At 35.4% G+C, this 13,679-nt stretch overlaps 1 protein-coding gene across 1 annotated transcript; it reads left to right on the top strand.

Annotated features, from left to right (window-relative positions):
- Nucleotides 1-998: 998 nt before the first annotated feature.
- On the top strand, nucleotides 999-4,611 carry LOC149562079 (protein HOTHEAD-like). The gene is made up of 6 exons (XM_089823857.1): nucleotides 999-1,118; nucleotides 1,366-1,628; nucleotides 2,818-3,208; nucleotides 3,370-3,719; nucleotides 3,817-4,307; nucleotides 4,395-4,611. Exons 1-6 carry the CDS (start codon nucleotides 1,037-1,039, stop codon nucleotides 4,447-4,449), a joined length of 1,632 nt encoding a protein of 543 aa, XP_089679983.1. The 5' UTR covers nucleotides 999-1,036; the 3' UTR covers nucleotides 4,450-4,611.
- The last annotated feature ends 9,068 nt before the right edge of the window (nucleotides 4,612-13,679 follow it).

Genomic DNA, 13,679 nt, shown 5'->3' with positions numbered 1-13,679 from the left:
GCACATTAAATTTCCATATTTGGTATGATTAATAATTTATATTTATTTAGAAAATTTTAGTCCAAATGCTTTCCTTAACTACAAAATTAGATGATATAAGAATAAATGTGATGTAGAAAATAATATTAACCCATTTATAAGTTTCAATCAATTTTTAATCTATATAAAGTCAATCCATAGATGTAGTCATTGAACAACTAGTCTTAACTTGTTTCCACATCCCTTAGAAATTATTAATTGATGGTTGTTAGTTAGATTTCATATAGGATGAATTCATAAACTCTCTACTCCTTGTGTTGCTCATATTTCTCCAATGTAATATTTATAAACTCTCTACTCTTTGTGTTGCTCATATCTCTCTCTATCCAATGTGATATTTATAAACTCCCTACTCTGTGTTGCTCATATATCTCTCTATCCAATATGATATTCATAAACTCTCTACTCTTTGTGTTGCTCATATATCTCTATCCAATGTGATATTTATTTCCACAACTAAACAAATTGACTATCAACCTACCGTATGTATAACAAAATCAATTATAAGAAAAACCTATAATTGAAAACTTTGTGCAAATGATTTCCATCTCACCTATAATCAATTATCTTTATTTATTTTCAAAACGAAACAATCTTATCCCCTTCTTTCAAAACAAAAGTAGATGATATAACAATAAATGCAATTTAGAAAAACATGTCTACAATATTTAGAAGATCCAACCCATTTTCAATTCACATAGAAGAAAACTGCACACTTCTTTAAAAAAAAATCTTACCAAACGAATAATGTCCACAAGAACAAAGATCCATACGGAAAATGCAGTCATGCAACCCCTGGGGTCGGTAAATGTCGCGTTAACTATCAATTCAGCATTATTTAACGAGGGCCACTTCTTAGCCAAGGCGGGAAAAACATCGACAAGCTGTTTGTAAGTGGGGATTATCTTCATATGGCTGGATTATTTAAGGAGGCCCATTTCTTAGCCAAGGTGGAAAAAACATCGACAAGCTGTTTGTAAGTGGGGATTATCTTCATATGGCTGGCCTTCAACTCAGGCGCAAGCTCCTCATATGTCTCCTCCATGGCCTCCATGCCTTTCTCTACATCTCTGCACAAGGTAAACAACTTAAGTATTGTCAGAATGATCATATAAAAGATTATCATCATAGTTTTATCAGCAGTATTCCAGATCTAGAGAGACGTTTTTGATGTTCAAGATCATATCCTAGAGTCTATGATTATATGATTATGTGAACTTTTTTTCTTTAATTAATTATATAATTTTTTTATCATTCATGTTTCAACTGATACTCTATAATTTATATTTCACAAAATAACAACACAGTAAAGTAAATATTGTTCAGGTGGAGAGCAATATTCATTTGTGAAGGAGGCAAAGAATGGGGAGTGGAAGAAGTCGGGGTACGATTACATAGTAGTTGGAGGAGGAACAGCCGGGTGTAGTATTGCCGCCACTCTCTCACAGAACATGTCTGTTCTCCTCCTGGAAAGAGGTGGATCTCCCTTTGCTAACCAAAACATATCAAATATTGACAATTTTGAAGCGAATTTGTACGACTATGCTTCAAATCGCTCGACCACCCAGGTTTTTACATCTGAAGATGGGGTAATTCCGGCAATATCCAAACAGCTTTACCTAGTGAATATTTAGTTGAGTTTTTCGTAAATTTTCTTTATGTATTTTGAGGTCTAGGGGAAACGAGTCAATTATGTTGTCACTCATGTATGTACTTCCGTCACATTAGCCGTTAGTCTTCTTTCCTAATGATCGCTCAAAAAACTCCGGTTTCAAAATAAATCACCTGAACACCAATAGCTCTTTCAGTAGTTCTTGGGTTTGTGCATGTTTTAGTTTTTTGATTGCTGATTGGTACATTTGTGCAAAAAGTATTTTTCTTTTTTTTGGGTGAGTTGCTATTGGGTGGTCTTAGTGGTAGATTTTGGGCGAATTTTTAAAATGACACTTTCAGACCACTCTCACACTACGAGTTTTACAAGAGCTCTATAAATGTGGGAAAGTCCAAAGATTAGCTTTAAGCTCTTCACATGTGAATTAAGAACTGTAGGTGCACAAAGTTAGCATGGGCGGACTATTAGGTCATTTCCCCTAGTTCCCTGGATAGCCACAGGTTTTATGACATCTTAAAAGATTTGTGTAGGGAAAATGATCCAGTAGCCACCCATGCCCATGGTAACTTCACGCACCTATAAGTCCTAATTCATACATCGAAATTTGCTGATTTTTCCGGTGAACCTCCATATGTGAGTGAAGAGCTTAAAGCTAACCATTTGGTTTTCCCACATTTATGGAGCTCTTTGTAGAACTCGTAAAGTGTGAGGTGGTTTAAAAGTGTCATTTTGAAATGTTCATCCGATACTCGCCACTAAGACCCCAATAGCCGCTAGAGTACTTTTTGCACAAATGGACCAACCAGCAACCAAGAAATCTAAAAAATGATCACTTATTAGTACATGTGTGATCGGTTATTAGTATCGTTTTATGGCAATAATAGGGAAAAATAATAATGGTAATTAAGAGTTTGGAAGTGGCAATCCGTACATGAACGACATAAAAAAAGATATTACAATAATTGCACATTTAATCATGTTAGACATGTTCTCTTTTACAGTTGAAATCTTTTGTTGCTCTTTAAATCAAGAGTGTGTTTCATTTTGATCTAGTTGGAATATTTTATGATAGACATTAATAACTTTTTAAATAACAACTATTAAAAATAATCAGACAATGAATTAAAACATGTTCAACTACTGACGTAAATAATTTAAATGCATAGGTGATAAATGCAAGGGCTAGAGTGTTGGGGGGAGGCACGTGTCTGAATGCAGGATTTTACACACGGGCGAGTTCAAGTGAGGTGAAGGCGATGGGATTGGAGGGAGGGGAGGTGGAGGCTTCATATCGGTGGGTGGAAAGTGTAGTGGCCCATCGCCCACCCCCAAATGAGTGGCAGAATGCGGTGGCCAAAGGTCTAATCGAAGCAGGGGTTTCACCTTACAATGGCTTCACATATCATCACATCCCTGGCACCAAATTTGGTGGGACAACTTTTAATCAGTCAGGATATCGCTCTACAGCAGCTGATATTCTTCTTCAACGCGCCAATCCAACAAAACTCACAGTTTTGCTCCATGCAACAGTTCAACGTCTTCTCTTTGATGCAAAAGGTATCTACGCAAACATTCTAAGGTTTTGGTAAATTATATCATATTGGTCTTATTGAAGAAAAGAGAAGATGAAACATATAATGAATTCTTTAGAAAAAAGATAGGAAATGTCAGTGTTAATCACCTGGTATACAAATGTGTGTTTGTTTGCTTGCTTGCAGGGGAAAGGAAGCCTAAAGTGAAAGGCGTTGTTTTCACAGATGGTGATGGAAGAGAGGGGCGAGTCTATTTGAAAGATGGTAAAAGTGAGGTGATAGTATGTGGTGGAGCATTGGGAAGCCCACAGTTGCTAATGCTGAGTGGGATTGGGCCTGCTGAGGAGTTGAAGTCCATGGGAATAAAAGTGGTGATGGACCAGCCTGCCGTTGGGAAAGGCATGGCTGACAATCCCATGAATACCATCTCTATTCCCTTGGCAACGCCTGTGCCAATCTCTCTCATTCAAGTAGTGGGTATCACTAAGTTTGGAAGCTACATAGAGACATGCAGTGGATTTAGTTTCTCTGATAAGGTAATAAACACACATTTCCACAATGCTCATTTCATGTCTATTATTATTATTACTATGATTATGGGGAATAATGTAAAGTGTGGTGGAAATTAAACAGAGTGTATCGAACAAGGATGGGACTATACTACAAAAGGTGAAGGGTCCTCTTTCGAGAGGTTATCTGAAATTGAATAGCAGTAGCAATGCTGAAGACAATCCGATTGTGAAATTCAATTACTATGATCACCCGAAGGATCTAGAGAGGTGTGTGAAGGGAATAAGGACCATCCAGAAGATCATTCAGTCCAACCCAATGAAAAAGTTCATCTCCCCCACCACGAGTCTTACCAAGATCATGAATTCAAGCTTTGAAACTCCTGTAAATCTGATTCCTAGGAAGCCTAGTGAAGGGTGGGGGGGATCATTAGAGCAGTTCTGTAGGGAAACAGTTACAACAATATGGCATTATCATGGAGGATGTCAGGTGGGTAGTGTTGTTGATGAGGAGTATAAAATAGTTGGAGTAGATGGTGCTCGAGTCATTGATGGCTCCACGTTTCTCTTCTCTCCGGGAACAAATCCTCAGGCTACAGTCATGATGCTTGGAAGGTCTACTTTCTCTCTCTTCAAACTCCTCATTTTCTTCTGCTTATGTATAGGATTAAATATACTACATTGCTTCTTGTGATTGTGCAGATACATGGGAGTCAGAACTCTCAGAGAACGATTGGGCCCATCAGCAGGAGTATAGTTTAAACAACTAAACCTTCTTCTTTATCCATTGAAAGGACTTGTTCCTATTCACCTAAACGGTACCACATGGTATTGTACTAAATACTCTCATCCATTGAGAGGCGCCACTTACTACTGTAGTAATAGTGTTTATTTTCTTATTGAAAAGAGTATTGTACAAGTGGGTTCGTATCGGGTCCCTAAATTGTTTATGTAGTGGCCTTCGTTGGTTGGTAGCTCGCAGACTTTGTGACTTGCTTCGGAGGTCTAAACCCTCCACGAAAAAGAGAACAAAAAGAGAACAGAGAGTATTGCAATATATATATAATACCTGAAAATAATATTTTTATAAAATTTTATTGTAATTTATGGAGTGATATTTTATCACAATATTGAGAAACAATTAATTTTGTTGTTTATTGTTTTAATAGTAAATTATAATTTTGAGGTCACTTTCATTTATATATAATACAAACAACAATACAAATCAAGTTACTTATAAAATCCTTGATATTAATTTCTAACATCTTAATAGCTTATTATAATGCATAGTAAAAATAATTAAAACACTTCTTTTTAAGTTTCTTGTGTCATTCTCTGACCTAGATTGATCAAATCCTTCATCTACTATATCTATCTATCTTCATCCAACCAACAACTTTTCTAAGAAAGTTGGCTTCGTTCAAGAAAAATTTCTATGTCTTTAGAACATTGAAAAGGTGAGGAAGTAAACGAAAAAAGGAACCAAATTCACATTTTCCTTGAGCTTGAAGTTTTTTGAAATATGCAAGAGTGGGAACGCTAATGTCATAGTAAAGTTTTCCAAAATCTCATTGGGACTACCTCAAAGCTATTTTTTAGTCAAATTGAAGTGAAACTCTTAACTATACCCTTGAGCTCCCCTACATCCAAAATTGTAACTACAAACATGGATCATATATCTGAGTTACCCTATACCTATGATTTGATTCCACTCCTAGCATCTAGTAAGCTACAAACCAAGTCGACCCACTTCAAGTCTTGAAAACATATTGTAGTCTTGTTGTTACTTACAAAAGAAAAGTTATATTCCTGAGGTGATTGGTAGTCGAATGGAAGAATCCATGAAATGGTTCGAGAAAAAATGACAAATTTATTCAAGCATTTTCTCAATGCCCAATAAATAAGTCACATCAAATTAATTATCACATATGAACAAAAAGGGAAAAGTAAAATTATCAACCATCATTTCAAACTATCACTCTTGTCACAATGTCTTTGAATTATTCAACTAATGTTTATTTGTAGCATCCTTATACTAGAAGGTATATTTACACATATGTCAAAAATTGCAAAACATGTGCACTTTAAAGTCCTTGCCCCTTCCTACTACAAATCCAAAACATAGTGTAAATGAAGCATCCAAAGTAAAGAAAAGTGAGAAACCATTGAATGAACGCATATTGGTTGCATATATAAATCTTATATTTGTGGAAAGGGAGAGTTTTTTGTAAAATTTATTGTTGATATTATTGTTGTTGTAGTGATTGGTTTATTATTATTTTTTTTTGTTGTTGCAAAGCTTATGGTATTGCATAATTGTTGATGTTATTGCTCTTAGTATGGTTGTCATTCATGGAACCATATTGCTTTGGTGGTTGGTGTTGTGCTCAAGGATTTTGATATATTACACATATGGTTTTGAGGATCTATTGATTTGGAGGCTAGTTCTCTCGATGGTTTGTTCTCTAGAAAAATGTCTTTTGATGATGTTTTTAGTGATGTTTGTGCTTGATTGTGGTCTAGAATTCAATATTATTTGAGATATGGTACTGCTTGTTTGGTGTCAAGGATCTTTTAATGCTTTGATTTGTAATATGTCCTATAAATGGGTCATATTGATGTGCTCAAGATGTGTGGTTTCTAACAATATTATTTATTCATGGGCTTTGGCATGGTATATAGATAATGTGTGGTTTAGTTGAGGTAGTGTATGTGGTGTGCTCCATAATGCAATCTTCCCCATTGTGGGAATATCTATTGTAGACCTATTTCAAATAATGTTTTGTTGGATGACTTGGTATTTTCATATATATATATATATATTTATTTATTTATTTTTATTTATTTATTTATTTATTCATTTATTCATTTATTTTTATTTATTTTTATTTTTTTTCATATATATGTATATGTATATGTATTTGTGTGTGTGTCTGTGTGTATGTATATGTATACATATATATACATATACATACATATATATATGTATGTATGTATGTATGTATGTACCTATACATTATGTATATATATGTATAATATGTATATATGCATGTATACATATACATATATATGTATATGTATATGTATATACATATATACATATACATGTATATGTATATATGTATATACATAGATATATATGCATATATAGATATATATACGTATACATACATATATGCTAGGTTATTGAGAGGGGAGGGGTGAATCAGTAACTTCAAAAATTTTAAATTAATTCAGCACTTAATCAGCATGATCCATTCACCATTAGTTGATCTACTTTACTGCATGCATAAGAAACTAAAAGATAAACATTCATGACACATGAACACAGAATTTGGTGACTCAAAAATCTTCCAAATAGAAAGTAAAATTGGGGTGGGGATGATACCCACAAAACTTCAGTACTGCAATATAAAGTTGGCTTGTTAAGGCTTACATTAACCACTTCTGATGATCTGCCCTATTAAGAGCAATTTGGACTGCTAGATCCACCTTGTTAGAGGTTTTACAAATGTACAATGAAGTGTGCACTCTGTTAAGAGATTTGAAGAAAGACTATTAAGTCTACCCAGTTAAAGGATTTAGAAAACTAAGTCACCTATTAGGATGAAATAGTAGATCTGACTTACAACTTGATTGCTGATTAGATCCTTGAAGTATAGATCACCTCTTATGACAGATATAACTTTACCGCTCCTTGTAGACCTTGCTGAATACTTTTCTCTATTGTCAATTTGCATTCACTCTTCTCAAAATGTTACATATCCATACATTCATACTTTCTTATGTACATTGCAAATGATACAATACATTACATATATATACTATTCCAATATTTACAAATACAAGGTCGACTGAAACACAAGTAAACAAAATATTACTGAGTTGGCCAAATAGTAGAAACTCAAGTTTTTTAAGTTGACTTGGTGAACTTCTGATACTCAGCGTCCACTGCATTACTTGGCATCGTCATGCACTCGGTAGAAGTAGAGGCTTAGTCCATACTAATTACACGACGTAGCTTCAAACTTGGTGACCATTGGAGACTCGGTAGATATAGTGATCACTCGGTAGATACTAAATCCTTTGTTTACCTTGCTGGAACTCGGTAAACACTACACATCCATCACTCAATAGACACTGGCTTCTCATCACACAAACTGATGACTCGGTAAGTACTACGAAGCTCGATGACCACTAACTGCTCGGTGATAACTGCTGGACTGCGCATTGTTTGCTTTCACTTGGTAGCTTTTGGAATGCTCAGTATGAATTGCTTAACTGATGAACTTACTTGGCAACCATTGAATGCTCGGTATAAACTGTAGACTGAGTGATGAGCTCGGTAACTATACAGAGTTGAGTAAGTGTTGTCACTAATGACAAATATAGCATAATGCCAACAATCTCCCCCTTTGGCACTAGTGTCAAAAACATTTATAAACCAAGACTTATGTACACTGATACATTGATTTTGATTTTTCAAAATTTATCTTTGTAAAGCTATTGTATATACATTTGCACATATCTCCCCCATACATAAGACATAATATATATAGTCTCTCTCTTTTATTTTGTACATAGATTAATATATTCTCTCCCCCTTTGTCTCTACATATCTCTTACTCCCCCTTTTTGACAATAATGCCAAAGAGTTATGCAATATATTCAAACAGAGACACTAAAATGAGAGAGAAACTTGAAATATACCTTGAGAATAAGAGCTAATGTCTTATCCTAGTTCTCTTGCAAAATTTTGCAGGTGGAGAGTGCCACTTGAACTTCTACTGAAAGTTCAATCATATGGTCTATAATTGAGAAATTATTATCCTGGACCAATGTCTTTGAATATGCAATATGCTTTTGCATTGTCTCCATGATTGGAAGGATCATGTTTTGTAGATCTATCCTTGCTTCTTCTCTCAACAATTTTGCCTACATATCTGACAAAAATCTCACCTTAATGTGATGTGCTAAGCTTGAGCTAGGGTCAAGTTGCAGCCTTTGAGCACTAGCCTTCATATCTATATCAATCTTATTTAGTTTCTTTTATCTCCATGGTGTACTCGGTAACATCAAGAAGCTTGCCAAAAAGAGATGTTACATTGGTGAAAGAATATTCAAGATTCCTCAAAATTGAAGATAGCTCTACCTGGTTAATAGCAATGTGCTCAAGCACCTTATTATCAAATTGTTTCTCTGCCTTTTCAATTAACTTCTCTTGACTAGAAGTGTCCTCATTGAACTTATTGACTACTTCTTCCAACTGTAGCAAAATGTGTTGAGATGAGCCCACATCAACACCTATAGCCTCTGTTACTATTATTTGGTATTCTCTGTCTCTTTCCTCTCTTAACTGCTTCTGCCTTGCCTTTTGTTCCAAAAGCTGACTAACCAGTCTCATTTCTTCAACTGTAGTAGTATCCAGATCCAATTTAGGAATTACAATTTATTTGTCCAGATCTATGTCTTCATCGATTTCCTTACCAATAAGCAAAAGTTTTAGGGGTGTCCTTGGTTCTACTTCTGACATTACTACCTTGGACTTGGGAATAGAGACAATTGTAGAGATAGCTGGACTAGTTGAAAAACTTGAATGGGTCCAACTAAGGAGATACTTGCAAGAGTGCTAAAAGAATCCAAAATTGATGTGCTACCCAAAATTGAAGTGATAACAGGTGGAGCACAAATTGGAGTACTTACAATAGAAGAACATACTGGAACAAAAATTGATGCAAACAAAGTTGTAGTAGTCAAAACTATAGAACATGATGATGAACTTACTATACATGCTGCTAAAGAAGTTGACAAAATTGTAGAACTGGATGCTGTTGATGTTGTTGACTCAGGAGTTGATGAAGAGGAGGGTTGTTGCTCAGCAGATGAAGTGGTAGACACTTCCATTATTGATACCTGGAGTTGAGAGGGAGCAAATAGTGATTGAACAAATGATGTGTCTGTTGTAGTTGCGATCACATTTGCTAAAGTTGTCTCCAATCCAAATTATTTGGTGGAGAGTGAGGAAGGGAGGCTACAACTTGTGTTGTTATTCTCATTGGATCATTCTCTTCATCTCCTTCCTTGTCTTCCTCTTTGGCTTCTTCCTCTTTCTCTTCATCATCATTCTTTAATGCCCGATAGTCCTCAACATCAAAAGTGACACATAGAGTGTTATCTTCTTCATCATCATCACCCTTGATTTCTATTGGATCTTCACTGGGCTTGTGCAAATGATAGATGTTTTTCCACATGTTTGTAGCATCCCTAACCACATGCTCAATGTCTTTGATTAAAATCAAACATGTATGAAATCTAATCATCATTTTACCTTCATTCATTTTCATTGCTACCTTAACTTATGCATCTGTGAGATTAGGTAGTAGTTGCTTCAGTGATTGCACATATATGTTTTTTTTTTGTTTGTACAACTCCATCTTGGTTGCAATCTTGCCAATAATTCATTTGAAATTTGAGGGGCAATCTGATCAGGGGAATATTTCTATTTTCCCATTTTATTGAGTAATAGCTTCTCAATTTGCATCTTCTCAACATCTGTTCTAGTTTCAAACTTTAAGGTTTTGAAGTTTGTGATGCTTGCACCTTCTTCCATTTGCTTCAACCTTTCTTGGAAGGTAAGTGAGGGCTTATTGAACACAACTTCGCTGCCACCTTTCTTCTTAGATCTCCTTGTGAATACAGTTATGGAGGCTTTGGGTGGCTTGGTAATAATTACCCTACCCTTCTTTTTCATAGAATCTGCCTCCTTCTCAGATTCCTGCTCTTCTTCTTCAGATTCTTCTTCATCCTCTCCTTTTCCCTTGGTAAGCATGAGAGGGGCACTTGTAGTTTTCAATTTGGCTACCTTCCTCTTACCTTTGCTTATAGCCTGAGGTAACTTGATTTCAAGCTCAATTTTGGCTTTGGCTTCTTCATAAGTTCCAAAAATAGGTAGCTTTGGATCTACTGGCTCATTTACCAGGGCTTCAATAATTTCTTTAGTTTCATCAATGTTAACCTCATATGGAAGAGGTCTCTATCACAATCAACCATAGAGAATACATCATCTTTATAATCTTCGACTACCTTAGGAGGAATCCTGAACCTGTTGTTCATTTTCTCCTTGAAAACTTCAAAGTAATTATCCATAATACTATCAAAGTTTTCTCCCATTTCTGCAATGAATTCATTAATCTAATACAAAATTGGAGTATCTTTCCTCCATACTACTAAACCTTTTGATGGGAAAAACTTTTGAACATAAAAGAAAAGACATGTTAACAAAGAACCAAATTTACAGGGGTTGTTCTTTGATGTCCTGATACTATCCATATTCTTGTTCAGCTATTTTAACAATAATTTCGATAGGTCAAATTCCGAATTCTTCTTTACAACCTTATATGCTAGATCAACTGCCTCACATGGCACACTGTTCAAATGACTGGAGCTATAAATCTTGTGAGAAATGACATGAATACCAAACCTTAATTCTACATCAGATACTATGATAATCTTCTGACCTCTACTGTCCCACTTGGCTAGGGTTTTCTTTAGAAGTTCTTCCCAACCTAGGGTTTTGGTAGTTTTGGCCTTATTCAGCATAGGGAGATCTGTGGTCTTATGTATCATTTTCTTTGTGATCAACACTAGCTATTCTAACCACAACTGACCATTACACACACAACTAAGAATATACCTAATCCACTTAATTTGAAAATTCCTCGGCATATGCGAAATATGGGTTAACCCTTTGACCTCTAGATGCTTATGCTCAAGTTTCAATGATCCATCAATGCACATTTCTCCTAGGGCACTATCCATCTCTAGGGTTCCAATTTCTTGAAAAAAACACTTAAAATGAGTGTAAATATCGTTAATTAGGAGTACCTTTGGAGGAATTTGAGATTGAGCTCCATTTGGATCTAGTGACACCGCAACTACTAGAACTAACTTGAAATTGGGTGCTTTCCACTCTACACTTTTTACCAACATTTCAGAACCTCTTTTTACCTTATTATTGCTGCTGCTTCCAGATGCCATGGTTGCTCAGTAAATGAGAAAAAAATTCAAAAAAATCGTTGCTACAAATTTGCTCGAGATTGGTTGGATGCACTGGAAATCGCTCTGCTCTGAGTATTCTGAAGTCGCAGTGAAAGATGAAGTCGAATTCTACCCTTTTTGATGAAAAATTCTCCATTAATGCTTGGCACCATAATGACATAGTGCGTGATAGACTATCATCCACTCACTTGCTCGGTAGAAGCTTGTGACTCAGCGACTGAACAAAAAATTTATTACTCCCGACCTAGCTCGGTTGAGTCTATGACAAACCTTGCTCAGTATGACCTGATCTCTTGTGATCCCTTTGTATCTGAAATACTAATTTAGATATTTTTCTTCCTTTCATTGGAACTGCTTGAGATTTGACTTGAAGATACAGTTCCAATCCTTCCTTTGAGAATCTAATTGGAAATGGTGGAGTCACCCACTTCTTGAGTGACATGACCATCATTTGAACTATTTTGCTCAGTAGATTTGGGAATCCACTGCTATCTCATCTACTTTCTGATATTATCAGCTTTAGCTTTCTTTTGATTTTCAAATTTTCCTATGTTTATGCAATTCTTAGCTATGTGACCAAGTTCAGTGCATCTATAACATCTTATTGTAGTATCCTTCTTCCTCAAGTGATGCCTTGCATAGTTTATGCCAATGTGTCCATATTCTTCACAATAATTACATCTACACTAAGTATTGTAGTCCCAACCAAATATTGCCTTTACAAGTTGTTCAACTAGATTGAATGGTTTAGATCTACATTCAGATGCCTTGTGACCTTGTTTCTTGCATTTATGACATTTACCTTCAAATTTTGGTTTCTCCTTGCATTTATTAGCTTTATGACCATGTTGACTGCAATTTTAGCATTTTCCACTGAATTTTGCCTTTACATTGCTCCAACATTCGTTTGATGTATGACCTAACTTACCACAATGATTGCAAGTAGGTCTTTGATTCCTTTGGGCACCTTGTTTAGAAGATTCACATTCTTCTTTGTAGCCAAGTCCTGCTTTACCTTTTTGCCTATAGAGATTTTGCTCACTTTGTTGATTCAATTGATCCATGTTTGCTTAGGATTTCATTATCCTTTCATTGAGTTATTTTTCTGAATTCAGATCAGCTTTCAATCTTTCATTGATTTGTCTTTTAGTGATTAAATCATTCCTTAAGCTTTCATTTTCAGATCTTAGACTCATGATTTCGTCGTTTGCATTAGAGAGTTGATTGATAAGACTTTCTTGCTGAAGCGATTGACTTTGAGTTTCATTGTTCCTTGTCTCCAAGTCTTCATTTGCCTTATTCCTTTGTTCCAAGATTTCACACATTCTTATTGACTGAATTTCTTGTTCTCTTTTCACTTTTCTTACCTATTCTTGTAGAGAGCCATTCTTTTCTAGGAGTTCTTTGATTGCCTCATTTGCTTCATTTGAACTGTTGGAGGGGGAAAAGTCTTCAATCTTTTCTTCAACATACTGGTGGTCATTCATTTGTTTTGCAAGTTCCTTCCTTCTTTTTAGGGATTGAGAAAGATGCTCTTTTGCATCTTTGAGTTGAGCTATGGCCATCTCCAGATCTAGCTTCTCATTGTCAATGGCTTTATCAAGTCTGAATATCTCCATTGTCCTTGATCTTTGTTCAAGCTGTCAAACTTTATCTTGAGAACCACAGAGCTCTAATAATAGTTGTTGGAAATAATCAAGACTAGCTAGGTTACTGAGAGGGGAGGGGTGAATTAGTAACCTCAAAACCTTTAAATAATTCAGCACTTAATCAGCATGATCCATTCACCATTAATTGATCTACTTTACTACATGCATAGGAAACTGAAAGATAAACATTCATGACACATGAACATAGAATTTGTTGACCCAGAAACCTTCCAAATAGAAAGTAAAACTAGGGTGGGAATGATACCCACAAAACTTCACT

This window comes from Cupressus sempervirens, chromosome 4, assembly GCF_028749045.1.
Source record: "Cupressus sempervirens isolate cs-2001-9-10 chromosome 4, ASM2874904v1, whole genome shotgun sequence".
Classification (NCBI taxonomy): domain Eukaryota; kingdom Viridiplantae; phylum Streptophyta; class Pinopsida; order Cupressales; family Cupressaceae; genus Cupressus; species Cupressus sempervirens.
This window is presented reverse-complemented; position numbering and strand designations above follow the sequence as displayed.